General features: G+C 30.2%; 2 protein-coding genes and 1 long non-coding RNA gene across 3 annotated transcripts; 2 read left to right on the forward strand and 1 right to left on the reverse strand.

Annotated features, from left to right (window-relative positions):
• Nucleotides 1-839: 839 nt before the first annotated feature.
• Nucleotides 840-6,976, forward strand: LOC102597265 (4-coumarate--CoA ligase-like 7). Its single transcript, XM_006340067.2, has 6 exons — nucleotides 840-2,064; nucleotides 2,993-3,182; nucleotides 4,421-4,566; nucleotides 5,635-5,702; nucleotides 5,851-5,953; nucleotides 6,608-6,976. Exons 1-6 carry the CDS (start codon nucleotides 1,060-1,062, stop codon nucleotides 6,719-6,721), a joined length of 1,626 nt encoding a protein of 541 aa, XP_006340129.1. The 5' UTR covers nucleotides 840-1,059; the 3' UTR covers nucleotides 6,722-6,976.
• A 3,257-nt stretch (nucleotides 6,977-10,233) lies between these two features.
• LOC107063292 (uncharacterized) lies at nucleotides 10,234-12,183 on the reverse strand. Its single transcript, XR_001475190.1, has 3 exons — nucleotides 10,755-12,183; nucleotides 10,609-10,678; nucleotides 10,234-10,297 (listed from the first exon to the last, which is right to left on the reverse strand). It is a non-coding gene; the product is annotated as an uncharacterized lncRNA (long non-coding RNA).
• Nucleotides 12,184-19,313: 7,130 nt separating this feature from the next.
• Nucleotides 19,314-20,559, forward strand: LOC102606250 (uncharacterized). Its single transcript, XM_006340339.2, has 4 exons — nucleotides 19,314-19,441; nucleotides 19,525-19,709; nucleotides 20,101-20,179; nucleotides 20,282-20,559. The coding sequence occupies exons 1-4, from the start codon at nucleotides 19,324-19,326 to the stop codon at nucleotides 20,557-20,559; spliced, it is 660 nt and encodes a 219-aa protein (XP_006340401.1). The 5' UTR covers nucleotides 19,314-19,323.
• The last annotated feature ends 3,113 nt before the right edge of the window (nucleotides 20,560-23,672 follow it).

Here is a 23,672-nt window from a genome sequence, read left to right on the forward strand (position 1 = left end):
CGTTATATCTCATAAACGTACACGACATGTAATAGTGCCACAAATACTTCAATAGTTCGAAAAGAAAATTAATAATTTGCGTCAAATTTAATACTTAAAAACACTGTTACTAACTAAACTTAGATACACTTCGATCTATCACATGTGATTCTTGACGAAGAATCAAGAACAATGTTGAAAACAAACTAAACTTGATCAGAATTTAGGATATTTCACTCATATTATAAAATTGAAATTGTATTTAAAATTATTTAATTAAGTAAATAAGCATTTTTAAAATTATCAATAATTTGAAATTGAACGTAATAATTTGCATCAAGTTTACTACTCCCTCCGTCCCTTTTTAGTTGTCCACTTTAGAAATGGCACACAGATTAAGGCAATTTTTTTGCATATCAATATGATGAAAAAATACATCGTAAAATGTTTGTTAAAATTATTACTCCCTCCGTCCCTTTTTAGTTGTCCACTTTAGAAATGGCACACAGATTAAGGCAACAATGATTAGCACAGTGAAGTTACAATTTTACCCTTATGACAACTTTTCACTTCAAAATTACAACCACTTATTTGAATTCAAGTGAAATAAATTGGAGGGAAAACAACATACACTTTTACAATTTTCAAGAAGTGTAAATAAGGGTATAATAGGAAAAAATTTGTTGTCCTTTCTTGATTTGTCAAAATGGACAACTAAATAGGGACAACTAAAAAAAGGAAATATGAACAAGTAAATAGGGACGGAGGGAGTAACTTACTATATCAGATTTAATACCTCACCTACAAACTAAATCATTATAAATGGTCCTAAGAAAAAAAAGACAAAATAATCTTGACTTCTCTAAATATGAATGGTCTACTCTACCATGGCAAGTGTCATCCTCTAATCTAATCTCCATTGTCCACACACTGATGTGATGTGTATTTCATTGTCATATTCTTCATCTTTTTCTCTGTAATTCCAAATACCCATTTCAATTTCTCACTGAAAAATCCAAAAAAAAAAAGTTATAAAAAAATTATCTACAGAAAAGTAAGCAAAATTGATTTTTGATTGTAATGGAGAAATCTGGTTATGGCCGTGATGGGATATACAGATCTCTTAGACCTCCTCTGTTTTATCCAAAAGATGAAAATCTATCTATGGTTTCTTTTTTATTCAGAAACTCCTCATCTTACCCTGAAAAACCTGCGTTTTTTGATGCTGATAATGGTGAAACTTTATCTTTTTCTCAGTTCAAATCTATGGTGTCCAGAATCTCTCATGGACTTATTCACCAAATGGGTATCAAGAAAAATGACGTTGTTTTGATATTTGCCCCAAATTCCGTTCAATTTCCTCTAAGTTTCTTTGGGGTTATTGCTATTGGTGCCATTGCTACAACTGTTAATCCTATGTATACTGTTTCTGAACTTTCTAAGCAAATTAAAGATTGTAAACCAAAGCTTATTATTACTTCTCCTGAACTGTTTGATAAGGTTAATAGGTTTAATTTACCTATTTTGCTTTTGGGTCACCCGGGAAATTCGAATTCGAATAATTCGGGTGTTGTAAGGTTTACTGAGCTAGTGGGTAAAGCTGGGTATTTTGATTTGGATAAAACTGTGATAAAACAAACTGATACTGCTGCATTGTTGTATTCTTCGGGTACAACGGGGGTTAGTAAAGGTGTAGTTTTAACTCATAGGAATTTCATATCGGCGGCTTTAATGGTGACTAGTGATCAAGAGTTGGCTGGGGAAATGCATAATGTGTATTTGTGTATTTTGCCTATGTTTCATGTGTTTGGTCTAGCTGTTATTATGTATGCACAGTTGCAGAGGGGTAATGCTATTGTATCTATGGCGAAATTTGATTTGGAAACGCTTTTGAAGAATGTTGATAAGTATAGAGTGAGTCATTTATGGATTGTACCTCCGATTGTTTTAGCATTGGCTAAGAATCCTGTGGTGAAGAAGTATAATTTAATGTCGATAAAGCAAATTGGATCCGGGGCTGCACCTTTAGGGAAGGATTTGATGGAGGATTGCGCTAAGAACTTCCCTCAGGCTGTTGTTATGCAGGTAATTTTTGATGTATGCTTTTATCTTGAATATTGGAATGAAGGATATTGGCGCGAGCTATTGCATAGGAGCGGGACTTTTATCCTGTGCGCACCCAAAGGGTAGCGGCTGCGGGTTTCCCTTGTCATAAAAAAAAAGGATATTGGCGCAATATAAGTAAGAGTTGCCGCCATGTGATCATGATGTCACGGGTTCAACCTTTGACAACAACCTCTTGTAGAAATGCAAGGTAGGTCTGCGTAGAATTGACCTATGTGATGTGGTCCTTTACGGACCTTATGTATAGTAAGAGCTTAGTGCACCAGACTACCCCTTTTAGTGGAATGAAATAGGTCAAAATGGATCATAATGGATATAGAGGATTGCTATAGCCGACCACGAGTAGTTTGGGATTGACATGTGTTAATTAAACTCCCTCTGTTTCAGATTTGATTGTCTGATTTTGACTTGACACGAAGTTTAAGAAAGTAAAGAGAACTTTTGAATCTTGTGGTATTAAACATGTCACGTGGAAAGTTAAAATTAAGCAGTTGCTAGATAAGGAAAAAGACATTCCTTTTGAAACAGACTAAAAGGTAAGTAAGCAAATTGGTGACGGAGGGAGTAGTAGTTTTTGTTTTAACCTTCAAATTTCAATATAGTACTCCTTGAGTAGGCATTTGCCTTCTAAACATCAAAACTACTTTTCTCTTTATCTGTTTGTCTAACCATTTTTGTGGAAGAAATATAATTCTATGAGTCTCAATTCTTTGATACCTTGTTTATTATGTTAATGTTTAGACCAGAACATCATACGCATGAAATGAATGAATAATCAGACAGACGTTATGGGCAATGTTAATAGTTTTACATATATGGTCATGGCATTCGACAAGTACTTTGGGAAGAATAATGTGGGCTTCTCATATTACTAGTGCTGTAATTTCAGGGATACGGTATGACAGAAACCTGTGGAATTGTTTCAATGGAGAATGTGTATGCAGGTCCTAGACATACAGGATCAGCAGGGACTCTAGCTTCTGGAGTTGAAGCTCAAATAGTAAGTGTTGATAAATCGAAGCCTCTTCCTCCTGGACAATTAGGTGAAATATGGGTGCGTGGTCCCAACATGATGAAAGGTAACATATTTGCTAAATTCGACTTGTTGTAGTTTTTTTGTAAGAAGTTCATGTATTATGGAATAGGACTATCTTCTTTCGCTCATCTAAGGAGTAACGTAATATGCTAGGTACTAGCAGTGCAATGAATAAAAGGGCACATCCAAGATATAAACTTGATGAGTTCAACCTTTAATATTCATAGATATGAACTCATTGTACTTTTGAAAATTATGGGTTTAGTATTTAATGTATGTGGTGTTGCCCAGTGGTCAATGAAGTGGTTGAGAATGAGGTCTCCGGTTCAAAACTCAGCGGAGACAAAAAAACACTTGGTGATTCTTCTCATCTGTCCTAGCCTTGGTGGACAAAGTTACTTGGTATCTGTTGCTGGTGGGAGGTGGTAGGTATCTTGTGAAATTAGTCGAGGTGCGCGAAAGATGTTCGGGACACCACGGTGGTCATAAAAAAACAAAATATTACTCCCTCCATTTCAATTGTTTGTCTTACTTCCCTTTTTAATCCATTTAGAAAAGAATGTCTCTCTCCTTTTTTGGCAACTCACTTAATTTCAACTTTTCATGGTACACCATACATGTTTAAGACCACAGAATTAAAGGACATTTTGGTACATTCTACATATCTTTAGTTTAAAATCACAAAATTCAAAAGTTTTCCTTACTTTCTTAAACTCCGTGTCAAGTTAAAACCAATCAAACAAATTGAAACGGAGGGAGTAGTGTTATTACATGTATATATCTATGCTTTATGTCAAAATATTGTGTTCAGTTGAACTCATCATTCAAAAGCTCCATCCGATCTTTATGAAAATTACACCTTGCACCTTGTTGCATTTAAATCTCTTGAAGTATGGTCAGTTCTGAGAAGAATAGGATTAGAGTATCATGTGCTTCTCTGCTGGCAATTCTTCCCGATATTTTACTTGTCCAAAATAGAAAAAAGAAGATATTATGAGATAGTATCACAGTTGAGATGCTCTCAATGATTTTTGTTTACTTCAATTGACTTCTAGACTTATAAATTTAGTTCTGGTCAGTTGCCAAAGGGCATGGTTTTTGAGCTAATATGTTTCTTTTGGACAAGGCAATAATTGTCAATCTAAAAATGAATAGTTTGTAATTACTGTCATGAGATGGACAGGTTTCACTGGGTATGTTGTTGTTGGTTTCTCATAATTCACAATGACCGGGTCATTGAATTATTTTAGCATGTTCTTCATGGAGTCTTGCTATTTTCAGGCTATTTCAACAATCCACAGGCCACAAAGCTCACTATAGATAATCAGGGCTGGGTACATACAGGAGATCTTGGGTACTTTACTGAGGATGGATTGCTTTATGTTGTTGACAGGATCAAAGAGCTCATCAAGTACAAAGGTTTTCAGGTACCCTCTATTTTGGTGATGACGGAGTTTCTCCAGGTTTTAAAAATAGAAGTAGGATAGACTCAGTTGGACTTGCTGGACCCATTTTTGTCCATGCTGTCCGTGCCCTGACGTGGTGCATATGCATTAGTTTCACGACCAAATCTTGATATGATGAAGGGGGCATAATCCTGTCTTTCTGATTTCATTGATTATACATATTTATTATTGTATGAGCTGCTCACGACCAAGTTGCATGCTGGATTAGTTTCTGACAATAAGTTTCTGTAGAACAATTGTATCAGTTTTTGCAAAACGTGGCTTGGGGTTGTTTAATATTTCTGGAAAAATTTTGGTCTGATTTCCAAAAAGGATCATTTTTACTACTTTCTCAGACCTGCTCACAACATGATCTTTTCAGCTACTGGGACTCCTTCAGTATGTCATTTCCCTTAAACAGGTTGTGTGCCATGTGTTGGCAAAGCGCCCACTAGGAGGTCTGTCTATTTACAATCTCTACATAATGGCAGGTTGAGTCTGCCTCTGTGGTAGTCGCTTTACAGAATATGCCCTTGGTAGTCCCCTAGTGGATTCTCAATATAGGATTGTAGTCCAAGGAGCTTTCCGTAAAAGTTCAGAATAAAGCACATATTGGGGTTGAAGGGAAAAATGCCTTCATTAGATGCTTCATGAGGCAAATATTTCTTGTTCCATTTGGATTGATATACAATTCTTTTCAGAGAGGGTATATTCCATTTTACTTGCTGAATGGGCAAGTAAACTCGCACTAACCTTGAGACAATGGGAGTATCCGTGATCATTTAAACCCCTTTGGAAACTCTTACACAACCGATGAAGGACGAATGTAGCATGCTCTAACATCCACATTGGAATCCTAGTAACCTAGTTGAAAATAACCTATCGTATCCACTAGCTATAGTTAACTTTTCAACATCAACTGTCTACTTTCATTTCCGTTTTGCAAAATAGTTAGATGGAATTTCATATATTGATGTAATTATGTAGTGTTCTCTGGATGCATATCGATCCTTATATCAATTAATCAATTCAAGCTTATTTTTTTATCAGGTTGCACCAGCAGAGCTTGAAGGTCTACTTGTTTCTCATCCTGAAATATTAGATGCTGTTGTTATCCCGTAAGTCTTGCTTTAGTAAATTTTGAAGCTATCTTATTCGAACATCACATGCTACTGGTTATTTATCCAACGAAAAATGTCATGTGATACTGTACTGTTACCCAAAAAGATGATACGTCAAAATACGAAGTTAAGAGTTTCCTTGTAGGTTTCCTGATGCTGAAGCTGGTGAGGTTCCGGTTGCATATGTTGTTCGCTCTCCTAATAGCTCTCTGACTGAAGAAAATGTTCAGAAGTTCATTGCGGATCAGGTATATGCTTGTGAAACAATGACATCTCTTTAGATATACATAAGATGCTTGCATGACTAGCTTAGATAATCTCTCTATATTAGCTAAAAAGAAAACATACCTAATAAATCGGGGTTCTTGATAAGATATAGAACTAAACAAACAACATAAATGTCACTTGGATCATCTCAACACCATCATAACTGTCTCAAAGTATGCGATTTGGCTGGTGTTAGGCATGGACCCTCTTCAGACTTATCTGCCGGGATGTGTTTTACCGAATTATACATGCTAAAACAGTTACAACAAGTACGTCTCAATCCAAATGAATCCTTATTATCCATATCGCTCTTTTTAGACTTTTGTCTTGATCCGCCATCATGGTTGCCTAGGTGAGCAGCCTAGGAGCACATACCAAACATATTTCTGTACTTTGAGGATTAATCAAGAATTGACTAGTTTTACATTAACCGTTAACCTACCAAAAATTCCTCCATTATATCTAGGCTTGAGACCGACAATATGCTTAATATTTTGTTGGAGCTGCAGTGGGAAGTTGGGTTGGCTCGGGAGGTGGAAATCTTGAAATATAAGTCGTTACAGCTTACTCCGAATGAATGTATGTTTTGTCGATTTCAAGATCTTATTTTCATTTTTCGATCCATATCTATGCAGGTTGCACCTTTCAAAAGATTGAAGAAGGTAACATTCATAAACAGTGTTCCCAAGTCAGCTGCTGGGAAAATCCTAAGAAGAGAACTAATCGATAAGGTTCGTTCAAAAATATAAGATTTGTACCCGATACCTGTGCTGGTGGGAGCTAGCAAGTATCTGCAAATTTAGTCAAGGTGCACACAAACTGGCCCAAACACCAAGGTTATATTATAAAATAAGTAATGGTAAGATTTGCATAGTTTGCTCATTAGATGTTAAAAGCACATCCATCTACTGTATTTTTTCCAAATTGTAACAGAATTGTATGAATAATGTGAATGTGAAATTACAAGTGATTTGCATAATAAAAGATACACAGCTTGGAACGTACTTATCCATCTCACCACAATTCTTGGTGTTTTTTTCTTCTTCTTTTGTATTGATTGATACGAAATATAATGTATTGTTAAAAGGTAATATATTACCAAAGTATTAGCCTTTGATCTACACGGATCAGGGGTTTAGCTAACGCGTGAAACGCTGCTCCTGAGAAGTATCATTGCAAGATCGAAACTCAAAAGGAATTTATGAGGCCATCGCAAGCCGTGGAGCATGTGATTTAACTCAGTATATCAAAATTTAAAATATACAAAATTATACCAGTATTTGACATTTAAATAAGTAACTAATACGAGGCATATTATAAGTAAAAAAAATAATCATGGACAATTTATTTTGACATTGTCATTTAATATGTATCAACCTTTTTTAATTTTAGTACATATTCCAACATTTACTTGTGATGTTAGAAGTTAGGTTTTGATAATATGAAACTTCAAATACAATGTACATATGAAGTTACAGGCTAAAATGTAATCATTTTTGCCAAAAGTTTAGATAAAATTGATCGGACTTCAGTAATTTTTGCCATATTTCAGCTATTATGTTCGAAGTTCATGCACATATGGCTAAAGTCACAAAATGACAAAACTTTAGCCATATATGTATCTAAACTTTAGCTATATGCAAACTTCATATACACTATCTGAAATTGCCCCAAAGTAAATACACATACAAAATTTTAAAAACACTTTAACACAAATAAAATAACAACATCAGAATCAGATATCTGTGCTCTAAAATTGAAAGCTCCTAACTTTTTTAGATCAACTCTTAGAGCATATAACTTGAGGCCAAAAAAACATATATAGAGAATAGAAAGGAAAATAAAAGTAACAAATCAAAAGATATATAACCACATAAAAAAGAGAAGATTATTATACACAATCACACAACACATCGAACAGTAAGTAAGCTCAAGCACTAAAATAAAAGAGTATGATGCGATTATATAGAATGCAATAAAAATAAAGCGAAAGTAATTAACAAGGAGTTGATATCTCAAAAGGTCACTCAACTTTAACAATTTATCTAGTAAAGTCATTCAACTTTATTTATATAAATAAAATCACTCAATTTAGGTCTTTGTATCAATAAAATCATTCAACTAAATTTATCATTAAAAATATATAAGGTTTTTAGAACTTATGATCTTCCAACTGGATTTGAATGAATATTAATTATCCAAAGTAATATAGTTAAATGATTTTTTATCCAACATATATAGTTAAATGATTTTTTTGATACAAAAGCTTAAGTTGAGTGATTTTATTGATACAAAACAAAGTTTAATGACTTTGTTAGATAAATTGTAAAAATTGAATGACCTTTGAGATATTAACTCAATTAACAAGTTATCTACTTCCAATTCTAAATCAGTTATGTACAAATATTTTTTATATTATCTTTTTTTTTTGGTAAGTAAGCATTTTATTACCAAAGAGAAGCTTACAACTCAAAAAAAAAAAAAAAAAAACTATTCCGACTAGATCGAACCCAACTAATAACTTTTCATCCCCTAATCATCTATCTACTACTTTAGCTTGGATAGTAGTTCAATATCGTCAAGTATTTAGTTAATTTCACTTTGAGACAGCCTCTGAAATATACGTCTTGAATTATTCTCTTCACAAGGTCCGATATTTCTCTTCTTTTGCCTTGAAAAACAATTTGGTTCCTCTCTTGCCACATATAATAGATGCAGCCTGTTAAGGCCATTCTATAAATCAAGAAAAACATATACAATGATCATTAAATTCTTCTCACATTGAAATAACCTTGTTACTGATCATTGACATAACAAATAAGTACTCTTACTTTTTTTTTTTTTTATGTGACACGATTTTTCTATTAAAAATAAGATAATATTTTTATATTTGAAAATATCTAATTATAAAATTTACATTCTATCCTTATTAAAAAGTTTTTATAAACTAAAAATTTTCAAAACCATTTTTATCAAACTTCAAATTTTATATTGAATTAAATTCTGTTACATAAATTGAAATCGGGAATATAAAGGTCTCATTGAGTCGTCCTTTAGCTGCTTTTATAAAAGTCCCTTGTGTATGTAAAAATAAGGTCCCAAAAAACTAGTAGTATATATTATTTAAATTTTTTCAAAATTTTATACAATCAGGTCATTTAGATATAGTAATTACAAGTGGAAAATCTAGAAAATAAGACAAACAACGTAATATGTATGTATAAAAGATTAAATAACATTTGTACATAGTACTCTTTCTGTTTTGAAATACTTCTCATGTTATTGATTTCAAGAGTCAATTGAACCAATCTTTAAATCAAATTAATTTAATATTTTAAACTATAGGAGAAATACTATAAAGTTGAAATTATTTTCATATCATCATGGTGAAAAATCGCATCTTAAAATATTAATAAAGAATTAGAAAATTTGACTCTTGAGAAATGAAACGTGATAAGTATTTTAAGACGCATGGAGTATTTATAAAACAAGAAAGAAAATATGGTGCAGTATATATAGCTTGACTAGGTAAAAGGGAGACCTCATTTCGTCATTCATATCAACTAGTTTTAACTTTGCTTTGGCTATTCATTATGACATTTCATTTTCGTCTTTATCATTTGATTTTTGATATCTAAGAGTTAATTTTGCAAAAGAAGTACTATAACAAGCTATTTGTAATTAATAAAAAGTAACCACCTAATTTTGTACCCCTCAATCTTGAATTCTCTGGCATTAAAGTCTTTATAAAACATTAAATCTTCTAAAGATGTCCGAAAGACTTAATATTCAACTTCTCGTATTATTTAGATCGAAATATATTGATTTAAGCCACACATTAATTGATTATCTAAAGATGTCTGAATGACCTCATATTCAACTAAAAGTAATTACTATGCCCTTTTCTGACAAACAATATAGTGTTATAATTTCATCCACTAAAAAAGTTATTAAAAGAGAGTAACAACTAAAATAGAACAACTATTTATATTTTTTTATAATGGGAAAGTGGCCGGAATGGAGATGGATATTAATGAAAGTCAAATTACTCTGGCCAACAAAGTGAAAGTAGAGATAATCAATCGGACTATAAAAATTTCCCAAAACACAACTAATTCATCTCATCTTTAAAATTGAATGATTAAATGCCATTCTTTAGTTAATTAACATTAAAAATAATTAACCATTATACTATAAGAACAAGAAAATTTCCTTCGAATTCCAAATTTCATATTATGGTAAAAGAAAAGATTAATTACCTCATTGGTGCTCCTATCTTTCCAGCTGCCAATATAGTTCAGTAGATCGAACTCAGTAACCTTGGTCTAAATTTTGTATTTTTACATTAAGAAATTCATTGAAATTCTAACTTCGTCCTTGCTAATCAAGTATCTTTAAAACATATGAAAAATAAACGATAAAAGTAAAGTTAATTAGAACAACCCAAAAGAAAAGCAAATCAATCAATTAAATATGCATTTTATAAATAAAGGATAATAAATTAAACTTTTTAGGGTTTAGAGGTTCTCTAATAAAGCCCTAAAAGACTTTATATACGTAGATCTTCAAATAACATTCACAAATAATATCTATACTATGCTTAATTAAATTCAAGAATATAAAAGGAGTTTCTTACCTTTGCTTTATAATCTCCAATAATAAGATACCATGAAAATCAAATCTTTAATATTAGCTGGCTCCTGAAACTAAAGAACTCAATATATAATATACTTATACAATACATATAAGTTTCATTCTCGATATCACAAACTCTTTTCTTACCTCTTTCATGGGACGGTTCATTTTGGTTCTATCGACAAATCCCCTATATATTATTATTATATAAAAGAAGCATCTTGAGACTTCTTTTTTTCTTTTCAAAATGCTATATTCACCTGCACTTGAGCCTGCACCTCCTTCTTTTCAATCTTTTGTCACATAGGAGGTTAGTAAATATTATTTATTTATTATATATATGATATTGTACTTACATGTCTTTATCATAATGGACCCTTATTTTCTCTTTTTAATTCTTTTTTCCTATAACCAAGGAAAGGAGAAAGGGAAAGGGAAAGGCATGGATAGTGAAAAATAGAGTATATTGTTCAATTTTTTCAAAAAATGTCATTAGGTATGTGTTGGATAATTGATCAAAAGTAATATATTTTTCAGATCTGACACGAGTTTGACATAATCGAACAGAAGATGAATAGTGAGTAGAAATTCATGGCTATTTGTAAAAAATTTAACATATCCGAGTCAAATAACAATTATTTAAAGCACTTTTATTTAAAACTATTTTGGAAACCTAAGCACTTAATCATATGGATATGTAAAAATACACTATTTTCAATTCTAACAAGATAAGGAGGAAAAGGGTTATTCAATTTAAAGTAAGTAAACAGAATTCCAAGAAATGTCATTAGGTATGTGTTGGATAATTCATTAAAAATAATGTATTTTTCAGATTCTACACGAGTTTGATAATATTGTTTGAGGATCCGATCTACATATATATCGAATCGAAAAAAAAGATGAATAGTGAGTAGAAATCCATGGTTGTAAGGAAAAAATAAAAATTTAACAGATCTGAGTCAAATAACAATGATTCGAAGTACTTTTGTTTTACACTATTTAGGAAACCTAAGCACATAATCATATGGATATGTAAAATACATGATTTTCAATTCTAACATGATATAGAGGGAAACATATACTCAATTTAAAGTAATTAAGTAAACAAAATTTCATACTCAATCTCATAGGTGCATATAAAATTCTGCAAAAAGTTGTATACTACTTGAGAAACCTAAGCACTTGATCATAAGGATATGTAAAATACACGATTTCCAATTCTAACATAATATAGAGAAAAACGACGACTCAATTTAAAGTAAGTAAACAGAATTTCATACTCGATCTCATAAGTGCAAATAAAATTCTGCAGAAAATCATATTTGGTGAAAGTTGTATGTACGACTTGGAGAGATAATCTTTTATATCTTTCGATATCCACCCTACAACTTGAGTTTAAAAAATACAAATACATTCAATGATTTTTAAAAATCTAAGTATAGAGAAGAGAGATGTAAGGAGGTGCAGGTGCAAATGCAGAAAAAGGCAACATTTTGGTTTCTTGGTTATTACTAGTATGCATTCTTTTGCATCTTTTATATACAAACAAAAGCCAGTATGATTTTTCCTGTCTATTTCACAGTTCATTTCCAGTTGTCTTTTCAAATATAGCAAGTGTACACACTAAAACTTTTCCAAAAATATCTGAGGAATAAACATTTTTTCCAAAAATATCTAAGGACTTGGCCCTAGATCATAAGAAAGTTTAGAGATAGAAGATTAGGATAGATAATTAGTAGGTAGTTAAGCGATTTATCTCTACCTAGTGATAGAGATTGGTTCTAAGACAATATATGATAGAAGACAAATTTAAGTCAGTTTTCATACGTTAGGAATATATCTTACCCTAAACTCCATTAATTATTCATGACCAAAGGTATCACACATGTGATAAAAGGTTATCCAAAAGTAGGGAATTAGGTCAAGGATAATAATATGTGTGAGAAAAAAAATACAAGTGAAGGACATTATGTGCTGGAGAGCAATTACTACTACTACTATTTACAATATCTAAAAAAAAAAAAAACACAAAAAAGAAAAGCAGTTTTTAAGGGAAAAGGGTCTAAATATATCCAAAATTATCGTAACAATTCTAAATTTTGGGTAGGACCTATTACCGTTTGCACTATTTAATAGTATATTTTAAAGATATATAGGTGTTCACGTGGATATCATAAATATTGCATCATTATAAATAGTAATTTATTCAGCTGAACACTTATATATTTTTAAAATACACTATTAAATAGTACAAGGGTATAGATCCTGCCTAAAATTTGAAATTATTACAGCGATTTCGATTAAAATTCGAATATATTTCATACTTTTTGATTTTTAATAATGTTTGTAAAAATGGGAAGTACTATTTGTCATTTTCTCTTTATCTTCATGGTCCAACAAGTACCATAAGTGCCATGTGATATATACCATGTCCTCCACGTGGTATTTTCTTCTTCAACTAACCACATCTCGACACGTGGTGCAATTTACTGTCTTCCCTCATGGCATATTAATCATGTCCTTTTCTTCCTGACTTCTGTTTTTTTTTTGATAGTTGGATAAGAAATAAGTGATGTATAATATATATGATGTTGATAGTAAACAAGTTACTCCCTTTATTTCAATATATGTGATTTACTTTTCTTTTTAGTCACTCCAAAAAAAAATGACATATTTCTATATTAAGTAACAATTTCACTATAAAATGTCTATTTTATCTTTAATGAAATGATTTACAGCCACACAAATTTCTATAATTCATTTTGGATCACAAGTTTTAAAAGTCTTCCTTTCTTTCTTAAACTTCGTGCCGAGTCAAACTACCTCACATAAAATGAGACGGAGGGAGTATTTATGTATAATAATAATCTGACGCTTGATTGTCAATAGAGACGGAGCTAAGTGAGGATTAGTAGGTTCAAATGAACCAATAGCTCTTTCATAGACATTGTCTTTATATTAAAAAATTGAGGATATATATATATATTAACTTGTGAACCTCCTAACAAAATTAATTGATAACTTAGTGGTAAGGAAGAGGCCATAGAAATGTTTTCTACACTAATATCCTGGGTTCGAAAATATTTTTTTGTTCGTACTAAAATTTAGAACTCTCAAACTCCTAATTCTCGCTCCGCCTCTGATTGTCAAACTAAAAACCCGTATAAGTAATATAATATGTATGAGTTATGAGTGAATTTATGTATTATTTTATACAAAATAGAAGGTGGAATAACTAATACATGTACTTCAATCTAACATAAAATAATATATAGATTTACTCATAACTAACCTCTATATCTATATTACTAATGAATGCATAGTTCTAACTAGCTACCAAACAACCCCAAAAGATAGAGGGTAAGTTACACTTGCGCATTTGGGTGGTTGGTCAAAATTTTATTTCTTTTCATTTTACTTAATTATTTTAGACTTTGCACGTTTTTTAAAAAAAATAATGATTAATATTAATATATTACCATATTACTTGTATTAATTGATGTATAATTTTTAATTTTGACAAATAATTTGAAAAATAAATAATTAATATTGAGGATAAAACAAGAAATTTCTTTGTCTTTTTTCGATATATTAAAAGTGACACGCATTAGTGTTATAAATTTTACCTTTACTTTCTTCAATCTTCGCTAGAGAAGTTATAATAAATGTATTATTATTGTTGTTGTTAGTATTACAAACTGTTTTTTGTACTCGATACACTTGAATCGAGAGTCTTTCGAAAATAATCTCTTTAGTTCCACAAGATAGTAATAAGATCTGCATAAATTATACTTTCGTGAGTCCTTACTTGTGAAATTTCACTGAATATATTATTGCATATATTATATTTTTGTCAGACCTAACTTGTGATATTTTACTGAATATTTATTGTTGTTAGTATTTACTAATTTTAAAACTTAAATTTGAATTTTATCTCAACTTGTATGTATTATTTTCAAAGAGATAAGAGTACATATTCTCTAAGGAAAGAGAAAAAAAAAAGTGTGTGTGATGCTAAAAGCCCCAACTAGGACATTGGTAGATTTTCGACATGTCCTTTTTATGACTTTGATTCTAAATTGGTTCCTCAATATTCACACTCTCCGCGTACTATACCTCGTACCTGATAGAAACTACAATAACTAGAAACATACCTAGTGGTAATCTCACGATCGAGTCCGAAGAAAATAGATTTTATGTAATTTTTTACTTTTTTATATAATTGAAAACGGAGCTAAGGAAGCTGTTTCTAAAAAGATATATGATTAAGGTAATACATGTCAAAGTATGTATGTGCTAGAAACTATGTATTTGTTATTAGGGTTTGTCCTGAATTTCCTTTCTTAATTTGATTCTATGCCATAATTGTTTTGTATTCAATATATATATATATATATATAATATGTGATATTTAGATTTCTTGAAATTTTATAAATAGAACAAATTTCTTCTCATAAAAACACAATAACAATAACAATTACAATGTAGTCGTCTAGAGAGTTACTAAACTAAATACATAAAAAAAATGCGTTAAAAATATTTTTTAAGTGGCCCTTCAGCACCAATGTGGGACAACTTACTTTCGATTATTTTAGGAGTCGTTTGATTCGTAGAATTAAGGATTATAATTGAATAATAAAATTGTTAGTTATTATATTTCATGTTTAGAGTATGTTCGGTGTGAAGAAAATTAATTACAGAAAAAGAAATGGTGATTTATTTATCTATTTATTTGTGCTCGATAGGCAAGTAAAAGTATTTATGTATAATTTAAACATATTCTATGGAAGTGAGAGTAGAAGTTGGAATGGTGGGGATGGACCATGGAGGCTCTAGGGATGGAGGCAGGGATGAAGATTAGATGTGTTAAAGTTAAAGAACACGATAAAATTAAAATATCACTTGTAGAACATTCTTTCCTATTTACACTAAAAATATCATTTTAAAAAAAAAAGAAACTCTAGAGAAAATATTTTACGAATCGAAAGAAAAAAAATATAATACCTAAATAAAGTTATAATGTCTTTTGGAGGTAAAAATTATAAAGGCATTTAGAAAGCTATAATTTGATAGTGATGTTAGCACTTCTCTTTTTTCTTTTGTTCAGTAAAGAAAGCGATACTTGAAGATTTTTTTGTTTATTGTTCTTGATATAAGGTTCACAATGTTGCACGTTTAGTCTTTTAAATTATTATTCTTGATATAAGGCTCACAACGTTGCACGTTTCGTTTTTTAAATGAGTTACAATAAAAAAGTCTAAAAAGTTCCCTTTAAAAGAGGGTATTTTTAATTTTTATTCTCTAACAATGGACGCATAAATATTTCAGAAACTGATATTGTGCACGGTCACAATTTGTGAAATATCATGAGAAGAAAATATAAGTTTATGCAAAAAAAAAGTTATTTATTACGAGAAATATAAATTAACGATCATCACAAAATAGAGATAGACGTACAAATGACCCCATAAATATGGGCCTAAATTCTGGCCTGGGGAATGTAAACTGAAGACCCAGTCCATACCTATATGGGCCTTTATTTAGTGGGCCTGAACTGAGGAAGGCACTTATTACCGGAAAAACTCGAGTAACATTAATCTATCTTAATTTTATGAATCGTTCTTAAAGTTTGAAATAATAAAATTTGAACTTCACAAATCGTTTTTAAAGTTTGAAACTCCCGGAAATTTTCACACTTCGATCATGAAAGTTAGTACTTTATGAATCGTTCACATGTTGAAGCTCTGAGCTTCAGTATTGTGTATTAGAATCGTTTTTTGTTTTAGTTATAGATATTTTTGTTCAAATTTAGACTCTATTATACAAAGATATTCAAAAAGAGATCAGGAAACAGAATGATAAGAATTGAGCTCACACCTATTACGTAATCGAAGACATTCACTAATATTATTAGACTATAATTTTTTGTACCGAGTGATTACTTTTGAATTACAGCATATCTATTATTTAAAAATAAGGTCTAACTTCTAAATTAAAAAAAAAAAAACAATAAAGTGGGTATTTGTATAAAATGACACAACCTTCATATGAATTTTGAAAAATAAATCCCACCTAATATTCTCTTTTCATCAAAACTTCTATATAAGGGATTTCCTAATATAAGGGTAAAACAATTTTTTTCTATTAAAAGCACCAAATCATGCACTTCCACTTTTACCCACAATTATTATTTACCTCTGAGTAAAGTTTTGATTTTAAATAGAAATTTTCTACCTAAACACACACACACACACACACACACAATATATATATATATATATATGGGGATTTTAAAACCAATTTTCCAACAAACTACACATATTTATTTTGTGCTGTGATATTTATTTATTTTTAAAAAATGAGTTCCAAACAGGAGGGAAAAAAGAAGAAAGAAGAAGAAAATGTTAAAGTTATTTTTCTTATAAATATGAATTGTGTCTGCAAGAATTGTTTCAAAAAAATTGCTAAATGCACTCAAAAATTGGAAGGTATATTATCAACACATATGATCTTTGAATTTCTTCATATATATTTTTCTTAGTTATTTCTGTATTAATTGCTTGGTATATTTTACTTTTTGTCAAGTTAAACACGTCTCCAAACACAATTTTTATGTTCAAACACCTACTAATACAATTTTTTTTTGTTTGTTTGTTATATTGTGAAAAGGTATAAAGTCTATGGAAATAGAAAATATTGGAGTGAAATATAAAGTAACAGTGATTAGCAAAGTGGAATCATTGAAACTTCAACAGAAAATTGAGAAGAAATTGAAGAAGAAAGTGGAAATAATTTCTCCAAAATCAAAAGAAAATAAAGAAAAAGAGATTCCCAAAAAAACAACACTGGAAATTAATTTGGGATGTGATAAATGTGTGGAAAAAATGCAAAACATAATGACCAAAATAAAAGGTAAATTTTTCATTTTTTTACAAATTTACATAGTCTAAAATTCTCTCATGTTTAAAAATTTCCCCTATTTTCATTTAAAGAAATTTTCTATATACCCTTTTTTTAATAATATGAGAAAGGTTTCAAGGAATATTCATAGATATTGTATTAAACTTTTCACTCCAATTTTCCAAGTTTGCAAAATTAGGCTCAACCAGTTTTTCAAATATATATTTTTCCTCATAAAATTTCAATATTATTTTTCAGATAAAATTTCGAATACTATTACCTTTTTTCAACTTAACTTTAAATATTATTTCTTCTTTTTTCAAATATCACTCAATTTATGTCGAAACGCCGACTAATTCCGCCTCACCTATTTAAATCCCCCCTTTTCATTTAATTTCTTTGATTGAATTTTTCTAATAGACTTAATTTTCTTTTCTTATGATATTATAAGGGTTTCAAGGAATATTCTTATGATATATATATCTTTCCTCATAAAAAATTCAAATAAATTTCCGAATACTATTAATACCTTTTTTTTCAACTTAACTTTAAATATTGCTTCTTCTTTTTTCAAAAACCACTCAATTTATGTCGAAACGCCTACCAATTCTGCCTCTCCTATTTAAATTCCCCCTTTTCATTTAGTTTCTTTGATTGAATTTTTCTAATATTCTTTTTTTTTCTTCTTATGATATTACAAAGGGTTTCAAGGAATATTCATTGATAGGCCAAAGAACTTGGTAATAGTGAGTGGATCAATTAATATTGAATATTTGGTGAAAATTTTGAAAAAGAAGCTGAAAAAATCAGTCAAAATTGTGAAGCAAGAGAAATATGAAGATGATTTGAAGCCAATTTGGTTTCCAAATTATTATAATTATTGGCCAGAAAGTGATCAATATATTCATGATGAAGCTAAGTACTGCAGAATAATGTGAGATAATTGTTGGTGTTTAAGAAGGGAAAAATATATATATAATGATTTGGGATATAATTTAAGTTTAATCTGTCTTTGTTTATATGATATTGAAAATTCAATAGACCTTTGGAATTTATTAAAGTTATCTTATAGAAGAATTTGATTATATAATAAGAAATGTATATTTGTTTCCTACTATAGTATTGTTTCTTTTGCTCATCATATTATTTGATGTTGTTCTTGTATTTCTTTTTTTTCATTATTAATTTTAATATGTTTTACTTGAGCTACCTTAAAGACAAAACTGTATACACATCATTCTAGTTATATAAAGTTATATATACGACTTTAGCACAAGGCGTGTTTGTATAATTTTGACATACAAAATCGGAGCTGCGTAGGCTGTGTTTAGTACTGAGGGAAATCAAGTATTCTAGAAAATAATTTTACGTATTAGGATATTAATAATTTTGTTATATCAATACACATGTACAAGTCTAGCTTCAAAACAAACACTTTCTAAACCTTACAGATCCAAAGGGATCTTCTCTAAAAATACATATCAAAACAGACAGTTCACCAATTTATGAACAAACGACTAACAAATTTAATTTTGTGATCTGTCAGTTAACCCCAAATTCAAAATAATATCACATAAATTTTAAAGATAGTTCGCCTAATATGACGTAATAATTTGTATTGTAATTAACAAGTTATTTATCGGACATATATGACCTTATGAAAAATAGTTGAAAGGATATTGTGTATGATTAAATGTTCGGAGAAATTTGCAAACAAATAAACTCCCGCCAAAAGCTCAAACAGAAAGTTTATAAAGTACAACGAGAATTGAACCAAATCACATTGTGGAAGAGGAAAAAAAAAGTTTCACACGAAATGGAAGAAGCAGATGAAAAAGGCGGCAAAAATGTTACTGCAATTCTCCAAATTGACATGCATTGTTCTTGTGAAGGTTGCTCTGAAAAAGTTTTCAAATGCGTTCACGATTTGCATGGTAACGAATCCGATAATTTTCGAATTGATGAATTTTTGCTTCTGTTTTGATTTGATTTTGCTTTTGAAATTTCTGGCGAAAAGATCTGAATTCGTGGATGAAGATAGAGGAAAATGGAGCGGTATACAAGGTTACGATGGCAGGGAAATTCGATCCGTCAAAACTCCGGCAGAAAATGGAGAGGAAATTGAAGAAGACGGTGAAACTCATTTCACCTAAACTGGATATTGAGGAAACTGAGATCCAACAGAAGTATAAATGCAATGAGGTAATAATACGCTACACACCGGAACTGAAATCTCTACTCTGTTTTCCGGCGAAATTTTACACCCTCCGCATTGTAGTCAAATGCGGAAAGCATTATTATCTGTTTCTCTCGTGAATTGAATCGATTCGGAGCTTGCTTTGTACTATCGTAACTGTTAATATTGTCGATTGATTCTCAATTTCTTCATATTTTCTCACTTTGCTCAAATTTCTGATCAGGCTTCAGTTACTAGTAGTCTGTTTCCGGCGAATTTTAGTCCAATATGGAAAGCATTATATCTGTTTCTCTAGTGCATTGAATCGGAGCTTATTTTGTACTATCTCAACTGTTTACATTGTTGATCGATTCTCAATTTGTTCATACTTTCCTCATTTTCTCAATTTCCAAGCAGACTACTGCTGTGTTTAAACTTCCTCTGAACTGCGACGCATGCAACGAGAAGATTCACAAAATTATCACTCGAACAAGAGGTAGCATTAACGAAATTCAACTTGCTAAACGTGTTTATCATGTATGTTGCAGAAGTTGAAGATTCAATCAGAGTTTTGATGATAAAAATGGCTCTAATGCAGGATGCAGGAATGTGAAAATGGATTGGGAAAAGAGTTTGGTGACGGTAACTGGGACAATTGATGTGAAATCCTTGGCCGAATCTCTGAGATATCACCTGAGGAAAGATGTTGAAATTTTAACGGTGAATAACGGCGGCGGAGGAAGAGGCATTTACTCGCCGGACTTTGAATGCGTCAACCACCGATCAACTATATGCAGATCGGTGACCGGAGATTATTTCTATCCTGCAACAGAGGCGTTCAGTGATGAAAATCCAAATGCTTACACTGTTCTGTGAACAATTTTGGTAAGTGTGTAGAAACTTCTAGTAGTACTAGTATAATTGATCCATAAATGCAAATTCTCAAATGATTAATTACTTAGATTAGCAAAATTAATGCACTTATATGCTTAGAATTAGAAGTAATGTGGGATTTTTGTTGATTTTGTTCTGTCTCCAACTTAGAAAATGATAAAAGTTTGTGAACATCCTAATTCTCTTCCGATTTCACTTTGGATCATACTAGAGTGTATTTGGTATAAAAATGATCAAAATATTTTCTCTAGAAAAATAAACTTTTTAAAAATGAAAAAAAATGACTTTCTTAATAAAAAAACACATACATACATACATATATAGTAAAATTAAATGTTGTATTCCCGCAATTTCTATTAGGATTAGATATTATGTGTGGATACGGTATATCTTACTATGTTTTAAAAGAAAAATACTAGTACGTTGGAGGAAAAAATCTCGTTATATATTGCAAAAATGAACTCGAAATAGTGTTGTTTATGAGAGATCCCAATTAAAAACTGAAATTGAGGGATTTTGACATTTTTTGAAAATTTCCCTACCGAACAATTTCTTCGAAAAGCCCATTCTCTAAAATTACCCAAAACAACAATATGAACCACATTTTGTAGTGGCCCAATAATATTTTTTTGTGCTTATGCTAGTTTCCCCTATCTAAATAAAGTCGTTTTTTTTTTCTTCGTCATTTTTTGATATTAAATTGTATTAGATAAATTAGTTTAGTGATTTTCATGATATTTGATAAAGCTAAATAACTTTCTATTACCAAAAGAATGAGTATAATAGCTTAGGCTTTAGAGCCTCAGAGGAACAAAGTTAAAGTTATGTAACTATTCATGAAGTTAACCTCTTCTTTTTTCCTTTTTTTTTTTCTAAAAAAAACATATCCAACTCAACTCAAATGACTTATTTACACTTCTATGAAATTGCAAATATTGAACTTCTATGAATCTTATTTACATTTCAACTTCCAAATATTTTTCGTTGGATTACAAATTGGTTTTGTCCAATCACATATGACTTGTTTTAATTGAGAACTTGAATTTATAAAAAAATTCGTTTGGACATTCGAATTATGATTTGTTTCAATTGAACATTACAATAAAGTGTTTCTTTGATACACTTGTGATTCAAATTTGGAAAATATTTTTTTGTGTATTCTCAAGTGTTCATTATGTAGTCACATAAAATATGGCACTTCCTTTAATTATTAATATTAGTATCAATAAAATCAAACATGATATTTTATGGCTTATTGAGACTAGTGATTTATAACTAAAGAATATGACATATTTTCATTAGCTAACTTATTTACGTAATAAGCATTTGAAAATATAAGTAAAACTTTTTCAAAATTTCAGCTAATAATTATTTAACAGAAAGATTTTATAATGTGTTCAAATGCTTAATCGAAACATGTCATAATTTAAATATTTAAGTGAAATTTACTAACAAATCTAAGGGTTTATAGAATTATAGTGGAAAATTTTCTTAACACACACGCAAGTCCCCCCTTGGATTCCAAATGCTTTTCAAAGAAAATAACAGGAAAGTCTCTTTTTTGTCTTTTCACGTTATTTATTCATCCCCTTTGTGCTTCTCCTTATTCTCATTCCCTTTCAAATAGGTTTGGTAGAGATTAATAATGTAAAAATTAATTATGAAAAATTAATGATATAAAGATTATTTTTTATCGAATATTTGCCTTGATATATAACATTTTAGTACATAGTGTAAATTTAAAGATATTTATTTTACACTTTAAGCCGACAAAAAATCTTACTATTTTAAGAGTTAATTTGATCATTTTCACATTTTAATTGGTTAATACTAATCTCTGAATTCTTATACCACCTCCTATCCTATACATAATATTAGATTTTATGCCTACAAAGAATAAATAAATGATTTATAACGTACCAAAACGGCTCCTAAAAATAACCAGACACTTTCATATGAGAAGAAAAACAATATGTTTCGTAGGAAACTGACTTTTTTGTTTTTTTCACTTTCTTAAAAATAATAATTTTCCTTGATGCTTCTCCTTGTCTGTTTCCTTGGGATTCAAGTTCTAAGTAAAATTACATACACCATCCAACTCAATTATTAATTGATTTTGGTCCTTGACATATTTTGTGTTAATTAAATTAGTTGACATTATTTTAGTCATTTATGAATGAATTGTGAATTATTTGTATAATGTTTGCAATAACATTATCAACAAATATGGAGTAGTGTAACAAAGAAATATATATGAAGTAACATAACAAATTTAGTTTATATACATGTATACTTAAGTAATGGAATGAATAATAGTTATGATGTGTTTATGAACATTTGAAAAGAATCTAAAGTGCTTATTTTAATTAATTGAAATTTAAATATACTTAATGGAATATGAAGAATAATAGAATTGACATTTACCAATTATTGAGAGATCAAAATTGCTATTAGCACAAAAAGATAAAGAAAAACATTGTTCACTTTATAGCTATCATTCTCTTTTCCCTTTAATTTCCTTTTGACACACACACACACATGCTGTGGAACTAAGTCAATGCATTAAGAAAGAGACTTCGTAATTCCTTTTGAAAGACAAAGAAAGAATAACGAAGCACCCAAAATAAAAATAAAATAAAGAACAAAGAAGATTCTTCTACCTAAAAAGAGGTGTGACATCAGGGCAAATGCCTCCCCAAAGACTCAAGAAGGTATGCAAGCGTAGACTTAGAGTTAAAGACTTTGCTAATAGCATATTGATATAAGTCTACAAGAATGTGAAACCGACAAATTAAATAGAAATAAAAATCTTGAAATATTGAATTTTCTAATTTACTGTTATTAAAACAAAGAAACCTCTTATATACTATGCATTGGATAAACATTTATGTGCAATAAATTCAAACTATAAAGAGATGTAAATTGCATTAGGCAAGTCTCATGCGACGAGCTCAATCGAGAAGGAATCAGATGTGGTATACACTCTGACATCCTGTTGGGATACTGCAAATGCTACACCAACATATTCACTGGAGAAGGAACTGGAGTGGAATTCAATCCCTAATCAGTAGTCTCTACATAAAACGTAAAGATAT

This window comes from Solanum tuberosum, unplaced genomic scaffold (assembly GCF_000226075.1).
Source record: "Solanum tuberosum cultivar DM 1-3 516 R44 unplaced genomic scaffold, SolTub_3.0 scf00017, whole genome shotgun sequence".
In the NCBI taxonomy this organism is placed as follows: Eukaryota; Viridiplantae; Streptophyta; class Magnoliopsida; order Solanales; family Solanaceae; genus Solanum; species Solanum tuberosum.

Bases quoted from the DNA above. Each gene is read 5' to 3' on its own strand.
- LOC102597265 (XM_006340067.2), top strand. From the start codon at position 1,060: ATGGAGAAATCTGGTTATGGCCGTGATGGGATATACAGATCTCTTAGA. The intron at 3,183-4,420 runs GTAACATATTTG...TGCTATTTTCAG, and splicing joins TGGTCCCAACATGATGAAAG to GCTATTTCAACAATCCACAG. The intron at 5,703-5,850 runs GTAAGTCTTGCT...GTTTCCTTGTAG, and splicing joins TTAGATGCTGTTGTTATCCC to GTTTCCTGATGCTGAAGCTG.
- LOC102606250 (XM_006340339.2), top strand. From the start codon at position 19,324: ATGGAAGAAGCAGATGAAAAAGGCGGCAAAAATGTTACTGCAATTCTC. The intron at 19,710-20,100 runs GTAATAATACGC...ATTTCCAAGCAG, and splicing joins AGAAGTATAAATGCAATGAG to ACTACTGCTGTGTTTAAACT. The intron at 20,180-20,281 runs GTAGCATTAACG...GCTCTAATGCAG, and splicing joins AATTATCACTCGAACAAGAG to GATGCAGGAATGTGAAAATG.